The 24,707-nt window shown below is 38.5% G+C and overlaps 2 protein-coding genes across 5 annotated transcripts in view; one reads left to right on the top strand and one right to left on the bottom strand.

Annotated features, from left to right (window-relative positions):
- The window catches only part of zfyve26 (zinc finger, FYVE domain containing 26), a 112,235-nt gene extending 98,364 nt beyond the window's left edge, over positions 1-13,871 (top strand). For all 3 annotated transcript variants that reach the window (XM_063051249.1, XM_063051240.1, XM_063051233.1), the window contains exons 36-42: positions 673-870; positions 958-1,163; positions 2,874-3,012; positions 3,130-3,189; positions 6,922-7,104; positions 7,977-8,027; positions 9,630-13,871. In XM_063051249.1, coding sequence (XP_062907319.1) covers positions 673-870; positions 958-1,163; positions 2,874-3,012; positions 3,130-3,189; positions 6,922-7,104; positions 7,977-8,027; positions 9,630-9,833 — 1,041 coding nt within the window. In that variant the 3' untranslated portion in view covers positions 9,834-13,871. The remainder of the gene's footprint in view (positions 1-672; positions 871-957; positions 1,164-2,873; positions 3,013-3,129; positions 3,190-6,921; positions 7,105-7,976; positions 8,028-9,629) is intronic.
- Positions 13,872-14,249: 378 nt separating this feature from the next.
- rdh12 (retinol dehydrogenase 12) overlaps positions 14,250-24,707 on the bottom strand; it is a 61,735-nt gene continuing 51,277 nt past the window's right edge. The window contains exons 6-7 of one of the 2 annotated variants that reach the window (XM_063051285.1): positions 17,164-17,353; positions 14,250-14,920 (exon numbers count right to left, since the gene is read on the bottom strand). In XM_063051285.1, the coding sequence (XP_062907355.1) occupies positions 14,818-14,920; positions 17,164-17,353 (293 nt within the window). In that variant the 3' untranslated portion in view covers positions 14,250-14,817. The remainder of the gene's footprint in view (positions 14,921-17,163; positions 17,354-24,707) is intronic. The other variant, XM_063051275.1, reaches the window with a different exon arrangement.

Raw genomic sequence — 24,707 nt, 5'->3', positions numbered from 1 at the left:
GAACATCAATGCGATAGACTCAGATGCAGGAATTGGCAGTCAAAGAAGGAGACAGAATACAGGTTACCTCCCTGTTTTTGTAGCTGGGGGAATATTAGGATATCTTTGAGTAAGGGAAATTAATTGAATTTAGAAAGAGATGCAGAGTGTTTTATTTTACATGAATTCTTCGGTAAATTCTGGCAGGCCAACTTCTGAACTCAGTTATTCCCAAACTTGTAGTTTATGGTATTAGCTAAAGTACATAATCTACTCGGAAGCTAGTTCAAAGCTAGAGGCCACAAACACTTGATGTGTGCCAATTAATTCACTGGCAAATCAGAAGAAACCTATAAGAACGTAATTTGAATGTGGAACCCTGTGGGTTATACTGGTTAACTGAACAAGGGTGAGAAGATGCTTCTTTGTATTGTTGCCAACACAAACCTGATGGCCACTTATTGTTTGTCAGGATTAAACTAAAATAGAAAAATGAATTTAAAAATTGAATAATATTACATTTATTTAATGAAATCAAAAGGAGATTAGTAGTTTGGTGTTACAGAACTAAATTTCCATTTCCATTATTTAAAGGCCTGCTGTATTTTTATTTAGAATTTTGCATGTGGAACTTGCTGTTTTGATCAAGGTGCAGTATTTCAATTTTAAACAATTTCTATTTCCCACTTTTAGGATTGTCCTGAAGAAGTGTTCATCCGAGGGATTTTCATCCCAAGTTATAAAACTGGAAAACTGCATGATTTAGAAAATTTGATGGAAGATCTGGATCCAAGCCTGGAGACGTGGAGTCGCCACCTCTTTGCATCCTGCAAGCATCTGCAGAAACAGGGTTTCTTCAACATTCTATATGATCTGCAGTGCTTCATGAAGGTAGTTGCATTTTTTGACTTGGTTGTATAAACTCTGTTCAAGTAGACCAGATAAGTAAATTGATATTTCGCAATATCTTCATTTCAGGATCATATGCGAGCAGCTATGACTTGCATCAGGTTTTTCAGTCACAAAGCAGAATCATATAGCACCTTGGGAGCTCAACAAGGGTGGTTGGTAGAAGCCAAAGGTCACCTGAAAACATATTTACAGGAATTATCCAGTCGTAGCTCATTCAGAAAAAGAAATACCAGCACTTTGCGCAAGAAAATGTCTGCAGCAGATGTCTCAAGGTAATTGGATTAGATCTGTCGGCTTTAATAATATGGTAATAAAATATTGAAAATATTTTCCATATGTAGATAAAAACAAACAACAGGCATTGTTTAATAATTTACGTGACTTTAAAATTGTGCTAATATGTTGATTGTGGGCTCTCACCAATGGAGTAGAAATTAGCTTCTGAGAGGTGCATATATATTAATAAGAATTTTACATATTTTAAATATTATATTAATGTTTTCCATTTTGCTTGGAAACTTCCAAAACTTTCTAATTGCTGCAGTTAAAGTGTACTGACAATTGTGGTTTTGGTTGAGAAGAGATGGACTTTGCCATAATTAATTTTTGTCCATCCCTCATTTTCTTTCTAGCCTTATAGGACAGAAAATTTGAGCTAGATAATGGAGGTGATTTAGTCCCATCATATTTTCTGTCTAGATTACAACATGGTTTTATTCTAGCAGTGAAATTCTGAGAGCAGGGTGAAAGAGCAGATGTGTGTACCATTAATTCTTTTGAAAGGTGGGAAGAAAAAAATTGGAATTGGTTTATTATTGTTACATATGCCAAGACACATTGAAAAGCTTATCCTGAATACTGTTCACAAACAAGAGAAAATCTGCGGATGCTGGAAATCCCAGCAACACACACAAAATGCTGGAGGAACTCAGCAAGCCAGGCAGGATCTATGGAAAAAAGTACAGTCGACGTTTCGGGCCAAAACCCTTCGGCAAGGTTTCGGCCCGAAACATCGACTGTACTTTTTTTCTATAGACGCTGCATGGCCTGCTGAGTTCCTGCAGCATTTTGTGCCCATTACCGGAATACTATTCCTACAGTTCAGAGTATTACACAGTGCACTGAGGTGGAACAAGATGAAACAATGCAGAATAAAGTGCAGTAGCTACATAGAAAATACAGTGCAGGAAAACAATAAGATGAAAGATCATAATGTGATGATTGTGAGGACAAGAGTCCGAATTATTGTACCAGGGAATTATTTAATAGTCTTATGAGAGCAGGGTAGAAATTGTCCTTGAGCCTGGTGGTACTTGATTTCATGCTTTTGTACCTTCTGCCTAATAGAAAAGGGGAGAAGAGAGAACGTTCAGGGTGAGTGGGGTCTTTGATTACACTGGCTGATTTACTGAGGCATTGAGAAGTACAGAAAACATTTCTGACTTTCCCAACTTTACAAAAGTTTACAGATTAACACCTTACCAAAAGTTAACAGTTGAGGAAAAGGGGGCAGTTGTTTCAGTTACTACGATTGTTGAATCAATATCTTAGAATTCCCCATCTAATTGTATGGGTTTGCAAGCATTGCAATAATGAGAGCTTTTCAGCATATCTGCCAAAGACTCACCTGAGAACTACTGAATTAATGGAAACTGTATGGTTCCTTACAGCTAACGTGTGTGACGGTACAACACCAAAGGAGTCATTTAGGGTTTTTTGTGCCAGCCTGCTTCCTCACTATTTTGTTGAATATTTTTAAATGCGGCTTTGATTTAAAAAGAAGTATTTCAGTTTTTCCATCTTGTTTCAGCATAAAGTTCAGTAGTTTGTTTTGATGCACTGCTGTAAGAGAGAGCTGTCATACAAAGCTCTATGGACCACATGGAAGGTACATTAACAGAAATGTACCAATGATAACTCAGAAGTTGTTTTTGTCATTTCAATTGATCATGTGCAAAATCTGTTTGCATATTTATTATCAGGTACATTAATACAATTGAACTACAGATTGAAGTAACAAAGTTTTTGCAACGATGTGAGATCTCAGGGAGTTCAAGGATCAGTGGACCTCCTGCCAATCTCTTTGGCAATAACAAAATGAAGATAGAGGTTGCATGCAAGGTGTGTCCTGTATTGTAATTTTCAACATTATTCATAAAACCATTCATGAAGAAGCCAATATCCAGAAAGCATTTTTGTATGAAGTTGCCAATAATGTCATTGCTGTCCTTATTCCAGGTTCTACTTGGAGGCAAAAATATTGAAGAAGGTTTTGGGATTTCTTTCCGAGTTATTCAGGTAACGAAAACATTCTTTAACGTAAGTTTATAGTTCCTCTGATCACCTGACCGAACACTCTGTATTTTTAAAGTTTCTGCTGATGCTGTAGTACCAGTAATTAACCCTGTGCTGTGCTGTGAAAATAAGAAATCCAATCTTAAACCTGCTTATGTTGTCTCTGCTAAAGTGTATTTGTGTGTGGGTGTTAGATGAGGGCAGGATGGAGTTTTGCTGCCATGTGTAACCTTCCACTGAGAATCCGTTATTGGATTCTGCTGGAAGGCAAGAGGCTTGGTGATACAAACTTTGGCGTTGTGGGGGAGGATTTGATGACAGTTTGCAGATCATCAACAAGTTACAAAGAAGCTGTTAATAACTTTTAGAATTGGATAAACAATCGGCAAATCGAGTTCAGTACAGATAAATGAGGTGAGAAGAACAGAAAGATCACTTATTGCTCGCAATGCACGAGTCTAGGTGGAATGTAAGAGAAATGAATCTTAGATTATCTCTATCACTATTAGTGTAAACTGTGTCATAGATTGGTAAATCCTCAAAATAAGCAAACCAAACAAGATTTATTTCCAGTGGAATAAAATCGAAAAAAAATATGCTGGTTATGCGTAGCGTGCATCAAACTTTGGTTAGATCAGAGTTGGAGCACTACATAGATTTCTGTTGGTCATATTATAAAAAAAGATATATAAGAAATAAGATCTGAGGAATTTCAGGGAATATTTGGAATTGTGAGTGCATGAGTAGGCTGGGAGGAGGTGTGACCTGATTAAAATGGTGTAAGCTTTTTAATAGAGTGGATACAGAGAGTGTTTCACTTGTAGGGAAGAGCATAGAGATTAATGGCATTAATAGTCAACAATTAATTATCATCAAAAAAAATCCAGTGAGAGTTTCAGAAGAAACTTAAACAGTGGTTCTCAACTTGGGGTCCACGGACTCCTCGGTTAAGAGCAAAACTTCATGGCATAAGAAAGGTTGGGAATCCCTATTCTAAAGAGTAGTGATAAAGTGGAACTCCTACTACAAGGAATGATTGAAATGTATGGTATAGATAACATTTAAAAGGAGGCTGAAGAAACGTATGAGAATGGATTAGAGCCAAGATGGAGTTGCACACTGTTTGGTCAAATGCCTGTTTATGTGCCTTGAAGTTTATGTAACCAAGACTTGGGATAGTGTCATCTGTGAAAAGGCACATCTTTAAATTCATCGATGCCTAAAAATACAGGAGGATATCTTTGGTCTGGTGGTTGAACCAGGAGATATAAACAAATTTGAAAATTGAAGAAGAAATCTTAATAAAAGGAAACCAAAAAAATTATAGAAAAGAAAAGCAAAAAATGAAATAAAAGAGAAAATTAACAAAGAAAGTGAAAAGGCACGTGTATAGTGAATCAGATTCAGATTTACTATCACTGGCATAAGTTGTGAAATATGTTGTTTTGTGATAGCAGTACATAGTTTGCGTGGGTTCATTGTCCATTCGGAAATCTGATGGCGGTGGGGAAGAATCTGTTCCTGAAACGTTGAGTGTGTTGTTTCAGGGCTCCACCACTCCCTTGATGGTAGCTGTGAGAAGAGGGCATGTTCTGAGTGATAGGGGTGCTTAATGACGGATGCTGCCTTTTTGAGGCATTGCCTTTTGAAGATGTCCTGGGTACTGGGGGAAGCTGGTTCCCACCATGGAGCTGGCTGAGTTTGCAACTTCCTGCAGCTTTTTCTGATCCTGTGCAGAGCCCCTCCGCATCAGATGGTGATGAGCCAGTTAGAATGCTGTCTGTGGTACACCTGTAGAAATAGAACATGTCTTTGGTGACAGACCAAGTCTCCACAACCTCCTAATGAAATATAGCCACTGTTGTGCCTCCTTTTGTAATTGCATCAATACGTTGGGCCCAGGATAGATCTTCAGAGATGTTGACACCCAGGAACTTGAAACTGCTCACCCTTTCCACTGCTGATAATCAATAAGGACTGATGTGTGTTCCCTTGGCTTCCCCCTCATGAAGTCCAGAGTCAATTCTGTGGTCTTACTGACGTTGAGTGCAACGCCGTTGTTTTGATACCACTCAACCAGCTGATGTATCTTGTACCTGTATGCCTCCTCAATACCATCTGAAATTCTATGAATAATAGTTGTATCATTAGCAAATTTATAGATGGTGTTTTAAGCTGTGCCGAACTGCACAGTTGTGGGTGTAGAGAAAGTAGAGCAGTAGGCTAAGCACAAATCCTTGAGGCATGCCAGTGTTGAGGACATGTTATTTCCAATCCACACTGACTGTGGTCTCCTGATAAGGAAACCAAGAATCCAGTTGCAGAGGGAGGTAGAGGGATTCAGGTTTGGGAGCTTGTTGATTAGTACTGATGTTGAATGGTGAGCTGTAATCAATAAACAACAGTCTGATATAAATATTACTGTTGTTCAGGTGATCGAAGGCTGAGTGGACAGCTAGCATCTGGTGTAAACCTATTGTGGCAATAGGCAAATTGCAGCAGGTCCAGGTCCTTGCAGGAGTTGATTCTGGCCATGGCCAACGCCTCAAAGCACTTCATCACAGTAGATGTGAGTGCAACTGGGGGATGGTCGTTGAGGCGGTTCACCTTGCTCTTCTTAGACACTGGTGTGATTGCCACTCTTTTGAAGTAGGTGGAGAGGACAATCAAGGTAGAACTGTTAAGGAATAATAAAGAGAAACTACCAATAAAGAGAAATGTAAGATAATCTTGATAGTGTCATGCTGTCTGCTTGCCCAGAGGTGCTGCTACGAAGATTGTATAATTGCCAGGTGCAGTGAGGATTATTATTCAAAAGAAATAGATGCTTAAAAAAATCCAGCCTAATCACTGAGATGAGATGATTCCGAAGGAAGCTGGTAGGAAATACTGGAAACTGATTTTCAAAAAAATTGCAAAGATGCAAATATGACACAGATGAGTAACATAGGAATAATCATTAGAACCTTCAACACAGGTTGACATTCTTAAGAGCAAAAGGAAATTTAAATTGGGGCAAGTCCACAAAGAACACCAAATCCGCCAATGTTATGCAAAAAGAGGGGGTAAATAAACAAAATGTTCCTGATATTATTAATGTGGATTTTCTGTAAACAATTTCTATCCCAAGATTAAGAAGTAGATTGTATTAGAAAGATGTGGGGACATTAATGGCTTTGTCCTATGTACGAACCTGGACATTTGCAAACCAACTGATCAGATCCAGGTGCTACCAAGTTGTGGGAGTCGACAAGCGTGCACCCACATTATTAAGAAGTGTAGGAAGATAAAGTAAATTAAGTTGGGCATATAAGTATCAATTATAGAGAGAATTGTGAAATATGATGGGCTATGGAGTTATAACCTTTTAAGCCACAGTGTCTAGCCTGACTCAAAACTACAATAGAAAACCACCATCATTATCCTGTTTTCTTTCCGAAGTGTATTCTTTTCATTATGATCTCTAACTCAGCTACACACTCTTGGAAACATTGCATATTCCACCATCTGTGAAAAAAGAATTTATAATAACCCTTTCCCTTGCTCTTGTGCTGACATTTTCAAAGTGATGTCTCTACGTCACTTATTTCCCAATGTCACCTACTCCCATTGAAGTTCTTCAGAATGATCTTATAGTTCTAGTTGTCAATATTTTTCTACCTCTATTTCACAAAAGATTTACCTGTTCTATTTGTTTTAATTCCTTAATGTCCATTTATTTTATCTCCAACCCAGGATTTTCAGTTGGATGCAGCTGCTGTGTATGATAAAGCTGCCAAACATCTTCTGCAACAGCACAAAATTTCCCAAGTCAGACAGCTGCTGAAATGTGTTAGTGAGTCGGGAGTAGCTAGTGGCGATGAGACTGATAATCTTCTCATCCGATTTATTGAAGGTGGTGATCAGCAGCTTTCACAGGTGAGAACGACATAAATTTAACTACCAAATGACGGTTGTTTTTGAAAGGCATCAAATCACATTCATCTTCCAACATGGAGTTGCATTTAAAAATTGGTTGTAGTTAGGTCAAGTATTTTGAACAGTAAGCAACTTGTTGGAAGAACTCAGCAGGTTGTGCAGCAGCAGTGAGATGGGGGAACGATTGTCAACATTTCAGGATCGATGGAAATATTTTGAACTGAAATGTAAACAACTCCTCTCCCCCACACCTCCACGGATGATGCTCGACCTGCGGAGTTCGTCTGGCAGGTCGCTTGTTGCTCCCGATTCCAGCATCTGCAGTCTCTGCCAATCGTCTCAAAACTGTTTTGAGCTATAACTTTTGGCCGTTGAATTTCATCTCTTTAACCTCATAAGAAGCGGGAGTAATTATGAGCCACTTATTAAAGTAATGAATTTGTTTTCCTCACCTTCCTTTTGTACCTCATGGTAAATTATGTGCAGAAATGTGAACTGCTCTATTCTGCTATTTTGGAGAAGCTCTGGATGTTGCATCTTTAGACCAAGAACCTCTCACGAGTGTGATTACAAGATACTCCATGGCCATTTTGACATAACGTCAATTATTTTCAATAATCCATTTTTAGACATCAGTACTTGTGTGAACCACTCAGATGTTGCCCTCGTGGTAACTTCTTGACTAGGTTTATTCCATGGAAAGCACAGAGATGTAGAATAAACAGATTTGGAATATTCTACTATCTGTTACATTTATTTGAAATAATGCCACCGATTTTTGTGTTGTTGAATCTAATTAATCTATTAATATAGGGCAATTAATTATCAGTAGTATTTCCAAAATTGATTAAGACACTTATCTTTATTTTCAGTCAAAAGAGCTAGAGAATCTGATTCTTGAAATGAAGAAAGATGATAACAAGGTAAGCAATAAGTTGACAGTACATTTTACTTCAGAAACAAACATTTGAGACTCCTGCTGACTTTGACATTGGGAGGCAGGTTAATCCTCAGGTCAGCAGAATTGTTCAGACTTGGAAATTACAGGTTCAGTAGCCAAACTACTTAAGTCACAACAGCAGTATTCAGAACTTCAAATAGTGTTTAGCTTAAGTATGTGTGCAATACGAGCAAGTACTGTATCAAATTTGAACTGTACATAGTGCCCCAAAACTTACAGGATGAGAAACAAACTCTAAGTTTAATATTTTTCTCTGCTGAGATCCTCTTGCCTCCCCATCTCCACCCCTCCCACCTGGTGAACTCTTTTTCCAGGCACCTTTGTCTTACACCATACAACTAAATATATTTTATCCAGTTAGCCACCTGTCCTGTGACAGTATTGCAACAGTTCTAACCAAAAGGGTCACAAATTACAACCTTAGTTACTGCAGCTTCACTCCATGATCCCATTGGCCCGCCTGTTAGTTGTGCAATATATCGAGAATCCCCAATTCAGTTCATTCTTTGTCATAAGTGGTAATACCCAGCACTTAATTATTTTTCCCTCACTGTCACCAGTTCCTAGCATGCGAACTTGAGCTGAGATTTTCTCCACATAACTGGTGAGATGATCAAAACTATTGTACATTTCAAATTCAGTTTTCATATTTTGCCTTTAATTTGCTACCTTTCTGTTTTACATCCTTCAAAGCTGCAAACCACAGTTCTCCTCTGAACTCTCTGGCTTTTTACCCTCTTAAGCCTGTGCCCTCCCATCAACAGTCACACAAGTCCGATGCTCTGGAACATGTTCCCTTAATCCTTTACCCTCTTCGTTAAAATGATTGGCCAAATCTCCTATTAACCTCACTGTTGAATTTTCATCTATGCACTCATTATAAATGAATTTAACATCTTCCATATATATATATATATACACACACACATCACTCCTCTCTCTCCCTCACATACTTACACACACATGCTCTCGCTCTCTTACACAGCCATGTTTGACCAGTATCCATTCTAATGAACTGCACTTTTCTCCACTTGAGGATCAAATCTATTCATAGTGGCTTCACCATTCATTTAATTTGTTTCCCTGGTCATTATTTCTACTTTAGCCAGACTATTTGTATCTATATTGACTATAAATTGCATTTCTGACCTAAAATCCCCTCCATCAGAAAGACTGTTTTCTTCTACCTTGGTACAAGACCAAATGGTATCTTGCTCAGTTTTTCATTCTCCTTTCTAAGGTTCAACAAACCCTATCTATAGTACTTGTACCTACTCAGCGTTTGTACCTACTCAGCGCTCATTCCTGCTGACCTATGGAATCCTTCTGCTATCCACGGTGCTAATTTAAATTTCTCTTCTTAAAGCTTATGAATTTACAGTCGCTCTCTCTGGGGTCACTCATTAAAATAGCATGAGATTTTGGCTTTTGTTCAAACTCTTCCACTTGTTTTGCCATTGGCAGCTGTGCCTATGATCATGCGGACCATGGTCTGAAATTCAGTATACTGATCTGTGCATTCCCATGGATATCTGGTAACTTAAAATTTTGATTATACCTGCAGATGAAAGCTTTCTTGTTATGTAATAAATACCGCTCAGCCTATTTGGTTGCTGTGAAGCTTGACATCATGCAGGCTGTGCACAGGGTACAGGAAGTGCTGGAGGCTGCTGAAAGAGCACAGGAGGAAATCATATCGAAGATCTGTAGGGACTGGCTGAAATCACATCAGCCTAAGACAGTGACACAAAAAACCCACAACAACTAACGTACGAGACTGAAGCTGTACAAGATCTTAATTGCTACCTCAAGAACATTTGTCATGAAATTATATTAGATTCATCGAAAAGTATGGGAATAATGTCCCAAAGTTATTTGGACAATCATGGAATTAGCAGTATCACTTTGTCACATATTCTTAATGCAATTTTTGGTTTTTTTGCTTAAAATTTAAAAGGATACTGTTGCACTTGGATATGACTGTGGTTTCTTCTCCCCATCTATTCCAGTTCAGATTCCGATATGTTTAAAATAACTACAAATTAACTCCCTTGAAGTAGGAATTGGCTAGTGATTAATAAATAAACCCATAATAGCTGGTTCAGTGTCAGCAACAATTCAAACAAGTGTGTGCTTTTGACACAATTGCATTGTGAACTATGATTTAATTCAAGGGTGGATTATTCAGGTTAAAAGTTGGACTCGCGTTGAACACATTTCCATATTGTTTTTCTTCTGAGGTTACAGGTTACAGTCACAAAACCTTTCTGGATGTCTTCATTCATCGAGTGGTACCTATTTGATTCAATCATGTTAGCAGAAAACCTAAACATGGCAGAATTGGCATGTATTACTTCCAAAGCAGTCTCCTTTGTAATTTACTTTTGAGAAAAGATTGTGCCATCAGAACAGATCTGTTTTCCTTTATGAACCCGAATCACTTGCCTGCTCCATTCCTTAAAAATTACCGAGATTTACAAATTTCAGAGTAAATTATCTCACTTACTCTGTATCCAAAATGATTGATATTCCTGCAGGCATCAATTGGTGGATTGTGAATTCTTCTGATACTTTCATGCTTGACTGTTCCAGTGATGAGCAAGTTAAATTACATTCTCCCCCCTTCACCCTCCATCAATTTCTCTTCATCCACATTGCTTTTCTTATGGCTGTTTCTTTACAATTCTGTGTGAGCCTGTAGCCTTCTGCAATATGCTGTGAGGTGAATGCCAGCAGAGAATTCTACTGTATCTGTCTAATATGGGTGCACTGAAAATCAGCCTTGTTAGCACGCAAATGTGTCCTGCTCACTACAGCCCTATGGCACTGGAAATAAATGTGGCTAGCCTTCTAATTCAGCGCAAAATGTAGAGAAGATTCTCCTGTGCAAAGAAATAACACATCAATATTTGTCATTAGATCATTGTGAAGAATGTTGTCCTCAACTTTAAACTGGAGTTACAGTATTTTTGGAAATAATTTGAGAATAAAAGTATGTGTAGTAGTATAGCTATTAATTTCATTGAAATGTACTTCTGAAATTGGAAAAAAATATATAATTCCTTTGTATTTTAAGTAACCAGCTAAAATACTATGTACATAGAGAAACAAAAGAATTTTTATTACAAATATGTACATATATTCTTATTGAAATGAAGAAATATTTTTTAGTACTAACCTCAGTTTTCCTATTACTGTATTTTATTTTACTATTTGTACCTTATAATTGGATGTAACTGGATAAAGGATGAAACTGTAGCCATTTGCATGACATGTTCATGAAACAAACTCAATTATGATAAGTCTATCAGGGTGATCTGGTTCACAGATGTCAGTTGTCACAACAAATTGCACAAATGTGCATGGCTGATAGTAGCAGCAGTGTCCAAATATTTACATTTACATTGGTTTTTCTTGTCAGCAGTTGGAGAAATAATTAAGTACATTTTGTGATTATCATCAGTGCTCACTTTAAATTATTAATATATTATGATAGAGGATTAATAAGTGACCTTCAATACTGAATGCAATTACTTCATGAGCAGTAGTAATATTTTGTGAATGTGCATCTTCAAATTTTCATGAATGAGTTTTTAGGTTGCTTATTTTGAATATTAGAATACTTTTGGTCTGTTTGACTAAGCACTGATGAAATATGTTAGAAAACTGTTGTTTGTGTCCCAATGCCACAAACAAAAACTGTCATGCCTGTCCTGTCTTGGACAGAGAATATCTATGAAAATAGCAGGAAAGGAGATGACCGAATACTGTATATCTGTTAGTTCCAAATTACTGTACACTCTACTTCATTCTGGTATACTCTCTTTTGCTAATGTAATGTTTTTTTACCCCCCGCCCCCCAATATTTTTCTAAGATGGGCAAGTTAGATTTTTATTTGAGAATTTTTAATTCTTAGGATCTCTCAAATGGATATTAAACTAATAACTGAACTGTTTTGCAAGAAAATTATGCCGATGATTGACAAAATTAGCATTCCTTGATGTATACTATTTTATGCAAATAGTATATTTCACATCATGATGCAGGAGTATAAATATGTAAAATGACAACCATATAGGTAATATTGAAGGTTTCATGAAGACTAACATAAACTAGTACCTCATGCTGTGTCACATTGAATGTAGTGTGATTACAAAGCAGTATTCACACCACATTCAATGACACAGAATGTATTACTAGTTTAACAACCTTGTAAATGCTATTCCTCTTGAAAAGTTGTAACACAACTGTAATGTTGTAAGTGCTGTAATGTTTTAATGCCATTTTTTTAAAAAGGTACATTATACTGCATACTACTTCTTATAGCTGTGCAGTGCGATTCTTTATTCAATGGAGTATTTATATTTGCCCAATCTAATTCCCTTTGGGGAAATAAGCATATCACAAAAAAATCTAAAACAAACCTGTAATTCTAATAAAAAAAGGAGCAAATTCCACAGAAGAAGCATTCAAGTGCAACAGATTTTGAAGTTAGAATTAATGCAATTTGTATGCATTTAATAGAAAGAAATCATGTTGTTTAGATAGTAGGACTGCTCGAGTGATTTAATACACTAGATGACTCCTATAGATTTCACCATGCCATTATTCTAAAGTTTAGTTTATTTGTGCAGGTTTTCCACATCTAATTCTATTGAAATATAGGTTAGATCAAATGTTAATTTGAGCATCCATTAAAACCCAATTGGAATGATGGTGGTAGAAAAGTATTTTTTTCATGCCTATTAACAAATAGTTTCCTGCTTCAGAATAATTTTTGAATTTTGGCAAGTTTTGAATGGCATTGTAATGGCAGGCAGTGAATTGTATACTTCTCATTCCCTACCTATCTCAGCTCTTCGCCGATGGTGGACTTTACTGCTGCTTTTGCAAACAAGATTTGATAGACTGGTACTTCCTCCCCAAGAAAATGAGTCGTCCTCTATTTGAAGCCTTTAACGCTTAATACCTAAAAGTTTTCTTTCTGTTATAAATACGCAATCATTTTGGTTCCAGATTTCATAGGTATGTCATTAGAAAATAAAGCTGGACTTGGATATTAGAATATTTGACCTATATAATCACAATTTTAACTCTCCTCATTTCCTCCTTTATCATAACAACATTTAAAAATAAAATTTGCATAGCACTCTCCCGTTTGCTATTGTCTATGATGCAAACAAGAAAAAAATGATTTAACAATTTTAGATCAATTATAACAAGAGCTTTTGTGTCATAGATCTTACCTAAACAATTGTGCAGTTAAAGAACTTGCATATTAAACTTATAGCTAACAAAAATGCTTGCTTCAGAGGTTCCACACGTTTTATACTGACAACTCTAAATGAAGCATGAGACCTATTAATCCAATGAGGGCTGTAAGTGTGAAAAATGAAGAGGATGTTTATTGTTTATATGTCTACTATTATAACGTAATATCTGAACAAACTGCACGTTCCAATTGTATGAGCTGTGTTTCAATTGCACTGTAAAAAGCACTTTTAACATGGAATCCACTTAGCTTTACCATGGGAATTAATGTTAAATGCCAAATAAGGTGCGATTGTTTGTCTAACTTTCTATTAAACTAGCAGACTGTGACTTGACCACTTTAAAAGTAACTCTTGACAAACCTTTGAGAATATTTTGTAATCTAGAGCTAAAACAGCATCTAACTTGTGAATATTTTATTAATTTTTCCTACACCAGTAAAATTTGTCAACCAAATTTACAACTTTTATGTATCAATATTTCTGTTTTTGGAATTACACATCACCTTTTATGATTGTCTAAATGGTTGTGATTTATTTCCTCCGATTTTTATTTATTGTGCAGAACTTAATTCTTTGTCACTTGTATTATAATAATTGAAAAAATGATCTTGCAGAATAGTAGATTTCTTTCGGAAGTAGGAGTTGGGTTGATCAGTGACAATACTTTCAACAAGGAATAGACTTAGTTCCACTTCCACCCCATGTCACTACAGCCTTTTTCCCCCTTCAAGTATTTATCTAATTGTTTTTGACAGCTACAGTAGTAAGTTTAAATCCTATACTGATTCGTCTGTTAACACTGATAAATGGATATAATGTGAACAATGTTAATTGCCATCTTGAAACACTGCAAAATAACGCATGCTTGTCACTAAACACCACACTGGGTCAAAGTTCATTATTTTTATTTTGAAGTGCATCAAATACATTTTCCCCTCCCCTCTGAAGAGTTTAATTTTTATCATGTCATTGTAGTGATTTTAAATTTAAGTATTAAAACTAATGTTGCCCAAACATTTAGCATTTTTATTTGACTTTTTTAAAAAAAAAAGTCATCCTTGTCAAATGACATGGAGCACCATGGAGTTCCAAGCATGTTGTGAATTGCTCCAATCTCCAAGCTTTCTATCTCCAGTGTCCCTAAGTAAACAGTACATTAGCTGGCAATCTATAAATTCACTCGATGAATGATAAAACTTATTGAAGTCTCACATTCTGCATGTGAAACCAAGAAACAGAGCAAACTAGCAAATTTGGTGCTTTGAATCTGTCTGAAATTTCAGTGTGACGGTCTCCAAATTGATTGTCACCTAAGTGGATAAGTGTCATGATTCCATTTAACTGTTTTGGCAAACTATCAAAGATATGGCTGCTGAAGGTTACACTAAATGATACATGTCAACTTGATTAAAGTTCACTCAGAGTCAGAAAGAATCAACCTCGTTCTTGGCTTCCTTCCGTTTTCATCTTTTGAGAATTCAGTCCCACTGAATTCCAAGAAGCTTGCAACTGACATCCCATAATTTTTTGGCGGTTTCGTCATTTTTACCCTGTGGAGCCACAGATGCCGGTTGGCAATCACTGTAAAGAAAATCAAATATGAAAATGGAATCATTAAGTTGCAGAAGGATGTGCATATTGTTACCTTGTCAGTCATTACCTTAAGAACATTGGCAAATGGTCTAAAGTGTTGATGGCCATCCTTAACAGGGTAAAATTAATTTTAAACAGGCCCTCCTTCTTCATTTTGCCTCTGGTATATTGCTGAATGTATTGGTGCTGTTTCCAGCCAGATAGCAGGAAACAGCTCCACATGAGAAGAGATGAGGCAACTAGCTTTCTATTTATCAAAGCTCAGATCTGTGGTAGGCCATCTAATTGACAGTCATAAAATTCTGACAGAGCTGGATAGAGTGGATGTGGAAAGGATGCATCCAGTAGTGGGAGAGTCTAGGACAAGAGGTACACAGCCTCACTAAATTAAAAAAAAATCCTTTCAGAACAGAGGAGGTATTTCTTTAACCAGAGAGTGTTGAATCTATGAGGGTGCTGAGGGTGTTGGGCCAAGTCAATGGCTATATTTAAAGCAAACGTTGATAGGTTACTGATGAGTTATGGGGAAAAGGTAGGAGAATAGAGTTGAGAGGGATAATAAATCAGCCATGATCAAATGTCAGAGGAGACTCCAATGGCCTAGTTCTGCTCCTATATCTTATAGTTTTACACCACCTCGCAGTTTGCTTTCTGCACTTCATTCATTCTCCTGGTTCCTTCTGGACAACGCTGGTGCTTTAGATAAGTATGCTTTTCCTTTAACCTCAGTTTTGCTTTCAATTTCATTCATAAGGCTTTCAAATTATGTACTACTCACCAGCTTCTAGTCTCACCCCATTTCCTCCCACCCAGAACAGGGGAAATCGTTTTTCACTTTCCACCGCAGCAGACTTCACGTTCAACAGATTTCTTATAGGTAACTTTCACAGACTGCTAAGATCCTCGTGGGACTGTTGCCTCTGGTTCAGTGTGATTCACTCTTGTATCCCCACCAACACCCCTTCTTAAGGTAATTTCCACTTCCCCTTTTATCTCATCCTAGGTGAATCAACAGTTCACTTACACTTCCAGTTTAGATAATTACATGTGATCTAAACAGACTAATAAGGTACAGATTACAGCATCCTTTCTCATGTGGAGCTGTTTCCTGCTATCTGGCTGGATTGGATTGAACTGAATATTCCTGGACTGTTTCAATGACGCGCTTTGGTGTTTTATATTCTGTTTTTTCACATGCTTTTCTGTACCATTTGCATGATTTCTTCATTGTGCATTGGAACAGGTTCCATGGTTTTCTTTGTTTTGTGGCCGCCTGTAGAAGAACGAATCTCAGGGTTGTATACTGCATACGTACTTTGATAATCAATGTACTTTGAATCTTCAATCTTTGATCTTCTCCACATTACGGAAAGAAAACACTGACTGGGTGACCAATGTTCAATCCAAATAATTTGCAAATGCTGATCATCTTAATTCTCCACCACATACATATTTCTAACCTCTTGCTTTTTGGCTTTCCCCACTTGCAGAGAAGCACAGCACGGGCTTATAATAGCCTGTTTCTAACATTCAGTTACTTTCTCATGATAATTTAAGGTGATTTATTCCCTTTTATCCACACATCCCCCAGACACACCTGTTGTGATTCTTTAGTTAGTACCCCTCCTCTCATCTCAGTGCCACTTTCTAGTACTAGTCCCATTTCTACTGGCACCTAAATGTTTTGGCATCTCGGCTACTTAACCACTGGAATTACTGTGAACTTTTAATTGCAAAATCATGAGATGGGAATATGAGAGTTTCTCCCATCCAATGGAAATATATGATAAGGGTGGGGGTGTGTGATGAGGTCACGGATCCAATACTGCAATAAAATAGAAATACAAATCAAAAATGTCAGACGTATGGCAGGTTAGCTTGCAGCTTTGGAGACAGAAGTTGTCAGTGGTTTAAGTCGGTGATCATTCAATCAAAGATTGCAGAGAAAAGGGAGGAGGAAAATAAAAGATGTGAGGGAATGGAGACCAGGTGGAACTGGGTGATATAGGCTGTGGTGGTACCCCCTGGTACGATGAGGTAAGGATACATCTACAGGAGGTGTAAATATCACGAGAGAGAAGGCAGGAAGAAAGTAGTGACGGAAAAATGAGATGCAAGACTGGAATAGCCAGCTGTCTGGTATTATTGAATTCACTGAAGTTTTCTGTATACTTGAGCCCTTTTTCCTACATATTAGTTTCTTAATTAAATAGAAAAGGCAAGTTACAAACCTGAAATGTTTGCCAGAAACCTCATCCAGTTCTTCAGTGACTGCACAGTATATGCTGGTCTGAGCACCTTCTTTAGGTGTTTTGATGAGAAAAGTGAGAATCTTCCATACCACAGCCAAACAGCTGGAGTGTCTGGTTAGTTCTGATCTGACACAGCCTGGATGCACAGAGTTCACTGTGACTTTGGTGTCTATTAAGAAAATAAAACGGAGTATCACTCCAGTTTGCAAGCTTCTGTCTCAGTCAGACCTGGAGCCTTCAAAATGCATGCATCTCAGCCAACCACCTCTCGAACTAACTGAATGGCAGAGTGCTTAATGACTTTCCCCAAGGGTCTGTGTGCCTTATCAGTAACGTCTGTGAGTCTTGTATGTACTTTTACCGGTAGCAGCATTTTGTAATTAGAAATTGTATCTCTCTATTTCTACCCTGGGCCAGAGCTTCCTGCCATCAAGAAAGCCAAGACTATGTGCCAGAGCTTGAGTTTTAGGATTCTATTGATCAGTATTGCTCAGTTACCCTATTGACATTGTTTCATCAAAGATACAGTAACATCGCACATTGATACTGAAAAAGCCAATTAAACCCTCCTTTATTAGCTGTACCTTTGAAATGAACCAATCAACTACAGACATGAGGAACAGAGGGCTGCCCGTTAGCGTGGTCAAACCGAGGGAAAGCCTGGCTGAGCAGTTATCCCGACTGCTTGGGAAACAGAAAACCGAGAAAGCAGGGGACGGGAGGAGGGCGAGAGAAGAATGTCAGGAAGAGACTGTGAGTTTTCCGAAGACAGCCCTCATCCCCTCCAGAAGAGCCACAAGGTTTGGCTAGCTTTAAAAGTGTTGATAAGCTAAACGGAAGCAAAAATAGACGGTGCTATACCTATCTCAAGAAATACTAATTATAATATGGATTTTATATTACTCAATTTTTAAAAAATTCATTCGTTCACTCCTTTTTCTCCACTTAAATGAGAATATATATATGGGAGGAATACACAGGGAGATCTTTTCTGTGTAATGGACATAGATTTGTTCACTTACTTTTATGGGCACTGCAATGGGGGCCACCAACTCACAGGTAGGAGGGGCTATCCCCCACGGCTAGACGTTTCCTCTAGCTGAACCCAGGGTCAACTACCAGAGGCCTCAGCCTTGGAATCACAACTTCATTGCCTTTTTTTAATTATTTGTGTTTCTTGTTTCTTATTTGTGCAGGGAGTAGATCGATTAAGTTTTATTCTGCTAATTTCAATGATATATTGATAGATAAATACACATGGCTAAGGACAAAGTAAAATTCATTTCTTTTAATGTCAATGGGCTGTTAAATCCAATCAAACGCAGTAAAATTCTATCCAAAATGAAAAAAGAACAAGCCCACGTAGTATATTTACAGGAAACTCACTTAAGTGATAATGAGCATGGAAAACTAACGAGAATGGGCTTCACTAATTTGTTTTTCTCCTCATATAAATCAGGACATAGGAGAGGAGTTGCTATTCTTATCTCAATCAAGCTAAATTTTGATAAAGTATTCGAAATGGGAGATAAGGAGGGCAGATATATTCTGGTAAGGGGGAATATAGGTGGAAGTTCAGTTACTTTATTGAATATATACGCACCCCCAAAAAGTGATATTAGTTTCTTTCAGAAAATTACTAATATTATGGTAATGGAAACAGGTCTCCTGATATGTGGGGGAGACTTAAACTTACAATTACAACCAAAGTTAGACTCTTCCAATAGAAAAACCTATGAAACAAAATCCTTACATAAGAAAGTTAATACACTTTTTGAGAATGTTGGTTTAACTGATATATGGAGGGACCTTTTCCTCGACAGAAGGGATTACACTCATTATTCTGCCCCCCATTCTGTATATACAAGAATAACATTTGGAAAAGAAAAAGACAAAATAAACACCTGTGGAATTGGGACAATAGATGTAAGTGACCATGCACCTATATATTTATCTTTTGATTTTGACCTACAACGAAAGAATACTATTTGGAAACTAAATTCAAGTCTACTCAATGATCTCTATTTTAAGGAACAAATTAAAAAAGAAATTAGTCTTTACTTAGAATTCAATGATAATGGAGAGGTTTCACCTCCCATTCTATAGGATACTCTGAAGGCTGTCTTAAGAGGGAAAATTATAGCGATATCTTCATTTAAGAAAAAAATAAGGAATAAAACATTAGAGATATTACAAAATAGGCTGAAGGAACTAAAAAAAAACACAAATTGAATTTGGCACAGGATACATTAGAGGAAATTTTAAAAATTAGGAATGAAATGAATAGTTTGGCTACGCAAGAAATCAGGAAAAATTTAATGTTTCTGAAACAGACATTATGAAAGCAGAGCAACACACATAAAACCTGCTGGTGAACGCAGCAGGCCAGGCAGCATCTTTAGGAAGAGGTACAGTCGACGTATCGGGCCGAGACCCTTCGTCAGGACTGACAAAGAAGAGCTAGTAAGAGATTTGTTGCGTTCACCAGCAAGTTTTATGTGTGTTGCTTGAAATTGCAGCATCTGCAGATTTCCTTGCGTTTGCGATTATGAAAGTGGATCTAAGTCTATGAAAATACTGGTGTGGAAACTGGAGAAAAAGATAGCAGAAAACACAATTCATAGAATTAGGGATCCAAGAACATAAAAGATAAAAAATAAGCTAAGTGAAATTCAAGAAGCTTTTGAAGTGTTTTACAAAACTCTATATTCCAAAGTTCCGGGGGAAGCATAACCCAAATTGACACCTTCCTGAATTCTCTAGAGTTACCCACTTCAAGCAAAGAACAAAATAGAACGATGACTGCTGACATAACTGAAGTTGAACTAAAAGCTGCAATTAGTAGGCTTAAATTAAGCAAGTCACCAGGTTCAGATGGGTATACGGCAGAGTGGAACAAAGAATTTAAAAAATGAGTTGATTCCTGTCTTACTCCCCACACTGAACTGGGCTCTAAAAAAGGCACAAATGCCACCAGCTGGAAGGAGGCGATAATCTCAGCTGTACTGAAAGAAGGCAAGGGTAAAATGGAATAGGGGTCATTTAGACCAATATCCATTCTTAATATAGATTATAGATTGTTTACCTCCATCATGGCCAAACGATTAGAAGAGTTTCTACCCATACTGATACATGAGGATCAGACAGGTTTTATACAACAATGCCAAACACAAGACAATATACGAAGGACACTTCACATTATGGATCATATACAAAAAAATAAAATCGAAGCATGGACGCTGAAAAGGCATTTGATTCGGTTAATTGGAATTTAGAGAGTTTTACATAGATTTGGTTTCCATGACACAATTATTAAAATTATACAGGCACGATATGACAATCCTACTGCTAGGATTAAAATCAATGGATATTTATCAAATAGTTTTAGCCTAGAAAGGGGCATGAGACAGGGTTGTGCATGGTCACCGCTACTCTTCGCATTATATCTGGAACCATTAGCTTAATACATCAGACAAAATGAAGATATCAGGGGAATTACTATTAAAGGGACAGAGCATAAATTGGCCTGTTACGCAGATAACACACATCAAAGTTGCTGGTGAACACAACAGGCCAGGCAGCATCTCTAGGAAGAGGTGCAGTTGACGTTTCAGGCCGAAACCCTTCGTCAGGACTAACTGAAGGAAGAGTGAGTAAGAGATTTGAAAGTTGGAGGGGGAGGGGGAGATCCAAAATGATAGGAGAAGACGGGGGGGGGGGCGGGGGAGGGATGGAGCCAAGAGCTGGACAGGTGATTGGCAAAAGGGATACGAGAAGATCAGGGGACAGGAGGTCTGGGAAGAAGACAAGGGGCGGGGGGAACCCAGAGGCTGGGCAAGGAGTATATTTAGAGGGACAGAGGGAGAAAAAGGAGAGTGAGAGAAAGAATGTGTGTATAAAAATAAGTAACAGATGGGGTACGAGGAGGAGGTGGGGCATTAGCGGAAGTTAGAGAAGTCGATGTTCATGCCATCAGGTTGGAGGCTACCCAGACGGAATATAAGGTGTTGTTCCTCCAGCCTGAGTGTGGCTTCATCTTTACAGTAGAGAAGGCCGTGGATAGACATGTCAGAATGGGAATGGGATGTGGGGTTAAAATGTGTGGCCACTGGGAGATCCTGCTTTCTCTGGCGGACAGAGCGTAGGTGTTCAGCAAAGCGGTCTCCCAGTCTGCGTCGGGTCTCGCCAATATATAAAAGGCCACATCGGGAGCACCGGACGCAGTATATCACCCCAGCCGACTCACAGGTGAAGTGTCGCCTCACCTGGAAGGACTGTTTGGGGCCCTGAATGGTGGTAAGGGAGGAAGTGTAAGGGCATGTGTAGCACTTGTTCCGCTTACACGGATAAGTGCCAGGAGGGAGATCAGTGGGGGGACGAATGGACAAGGGAGTCGTGTAGGGAGCGATCCCTGCGGAAAGCAGAGAGAGAGGGGGAGGGAAAGATGTGCTTAGTGGTGGGATCCCGTTGGAGGTGGCGGAAGTTACGGAGAATAATATGTTGGACCCGGAGGCTGGTGGGGTGGTAGGTGACGACCAGGGGAACCCTATTCCTACTGGGGTGGCGGGAGGATGGAGTGAGAGCAGATGTACGTGAAATGGGGGAGATGTGTTTAAAAGCAGAGTTGATAGTGAAGGAAGGGAAGCCAAAAGGAGATGTTTTCCTTTTTTAAAGAAAGGGGCTTCCCTTCCTCCACTATCAACTCTGCTCTTAAACATCTCCCCCATTTCACGTACATCTGCTCTCACTCCATCCTCCCGCCACCCCAGTAGGAATAGGGTTCCCCTGGTCCTCACCTACCACCCCACCAGCCTCTGGGTCCAACATATTATTCTCCGTAACTTCCGCCACCTCCAACGGGATCCCACCACTAAGCACATCTTTCCCTCCCCCTCTCTCTCTGCTTTCCGCAGGGATCGCTCCCTACACGACTCCCTTGTCCATTCGTCCCCCCACTGATCTCCCTCCTGGCACTTATCCGTGTAAGCGGAACAAGTGCTACACATGCCCTTACACTTCCTCCCTTACCACCATTCAGGGCCCCAAACAGTCCTTCCAGGTGAGGCGACACTTCACCTGTGAGTCGGCTGGGGTGATATACTGCGTCCGGTGCTCCCGATGTGGCCTTTTATATATTGGCGAGACCCGACGCAGACTGGGAGACCGCTTTGCTGAACACCTATGCTCTGTCCGCCAGAGAAAGCAGGATCTCCCAGTGGCTACACATTTTAACTCCACATCCCATTCCCATTCTGACATGTCTATCCACGGCCTTCTCTACTGTAAAGATGAAGCCACACTCAGGTTGGAGGAACAACACCTTATATTCCGTCTGGGTAGCCTCCAACCTGATGGCATGAACATCGACTTCTCTAACTTCCGCTAATGCCCCACCTCCCCCTCGTACCCCATCTGTTACTTATTTTTATACACACATTCTTTCTCTCACTCTCCTTTTTCTCCCTCTGTCCCTCTGAATATACTCCTTGCCCATCCTCTGGGTTCCCCCCGCCCCTTGTCTTCTTCCCAGACCTCCTGTCCCCTGATCTTCTCGTATCCCTTTTGCCAATCACCTGTCCAGCTCTTGGCTCCATCCCTCCCCCTCCTGTCTTCTCCTATCATTTTGGATCTCCCCCTCCCCCTCCAACTTTCAAATCTCTTACTCACTCTTCCTTCAGTTAGTCCTGACAAAGGGTCTCGGCCTGAAACGTTGACTGCACCTCTTCCTAGAGATGCTGCCTGGCCTGCTGCGTTCACCAGCAACTTTGATGTGTGTTGCTTGAATTTCCAGCATCTGCAGAATTCCTGTTGTTTCTGTTACGCAGATGACATTTTGATCTATCTAGGGCAACCAATATAATATTTAGCCAAATTGATGCAAACCTTTGAACACTATGGTCAATTATCAGGATACAAGATCAACATAGATAAAACCCAATTACTTCCATATAACTATAGCCTACTAAGATAAATTGAAAGCAGATATCCCCGGGCATGGCAAACAGAGTCTTTCAAATATTTGGGCATCATTATGCCAAAAGATTTCGCAAAATTATCAGAATGCAATTATCAGCCTACATATAAAAGAATTAAGGAAGATATAACAAGATGGAACCGAATTCCTTTTCTTGGTCTCAGTTCAAGGATTGAATCTATTAAAATGAATATACTGCTCAGACTATTATATCTCTTTCAGACCCTACCAACAGAGGTTAATCAGAATCAATTCAATGAATGGAACAAAATGTTATCAAGATATATATGGCAAGGTAAAAGGCCTAGAGTTCATCTCAAAACTTTGCAATTAGCCAAGGAAAAGGGGGGATGGGGCCTACCTTCTCTGAGAGATTATTATTTTGCAGTACAGTTGAGAGCCGTGATATGCTGGTGCAACCCATCATATGACGCTCAATGGAAAAACATTGAGGAGGGGATACTTCCCATCCCCATACAGGCAATCTTGGCTGATAACAACCTACAAAGTTACATAAATACTATTGATAACCTATGGGTGAAATGGACTCTTAAAATATGGAAAATTATAAAAGAATATAAACTAGAGAGAGACATTGCAATTCTTAAATGGTGTGCATATGACTCGGATTTTATGCCAGATAAACTGGATGCTAGATTTAAGGGCTGGACAGTGAAAGGAATAACAGTTCTTTGCAATATAATGAAAGAAGGAACACTGTTCCATTTAGAAATGCTTAAAGGGAAACACTTATTAGAAAAACAAGACTTTTATCGGTATTTACAGATGCGACATATAGGACGGTTAAAAATGTAACCAAGGCAAGTACATGTTTGATAGAGCTATTTAGAAAGGCATATAATTCAGATAATGGTAGTAGAATCATTTCAAGTGTGTATAAGGGTTTGTCAAATCTTAAAACACATTCGACTTCATACATTAAAACAAAATGGGAGAAGGAAGGAGGGATAATTATATCTGAGGAAGAATGGACAATAATATGGAGGTATCAATGGAAGTGTACCAGTTCACAGAAATGGGGGGAGTTCAGATGGAAAAACTTGATACGATATTTTATTACACCCTCTCAGAAATCCCATTATGATAGTAATCTCCCTGTTTGCTGGAGAAATTGTGGACATCAAAATGCAAACAGTTATCATATTTTCTGGGAATGCTCCGTTATCAAAGACTATTGGAGTGGGATACACAATGCCTTACAAGACATCTTTAAATGTGGAATACCCTTAGAAAGTAAGACCATATATTTTGGGTATATACCTCAAGAATGGTTGAAAAGAGATAAATATTTAATGAATATACTGCTGATGGCTGGTAAAAAGACCCTTACCAGGAAATGGTTATCACAGGACAGCCCAACTTTAAATGCATGGATGGAAATTACAATGGACATTTACAAAATGAAGAAGATAACAGCATCTGTTAATCATAAGTTGGAACAATTTGATTCATACTGGGAAAAATGGTTCAACTGCATAACACCTCAAAGACCTGATTTTATTCTCACAAATCAATGAATATGTTGTAA

The sequence above is a fragment of the Mobula hypostoma genome, chromosome 1, assembly GCF_963921235.1.
Source record: "Mobula hypostoma chromosome 1, sMobHyp1.1, whole genome shotgun sequence".
NCBI classification, from domain to species: Eukaryota; Metazoa; Chordata; class Chondrichthyes; order Myliobatiformes; family Myliobatidae; genus Mobula; species Mobula hypostoma.
The sequence above is the reverse complement of the archived record's forward strand: the minus strand, read 5'-3'. Positions and strand labels throughout refer to the sequence as shown.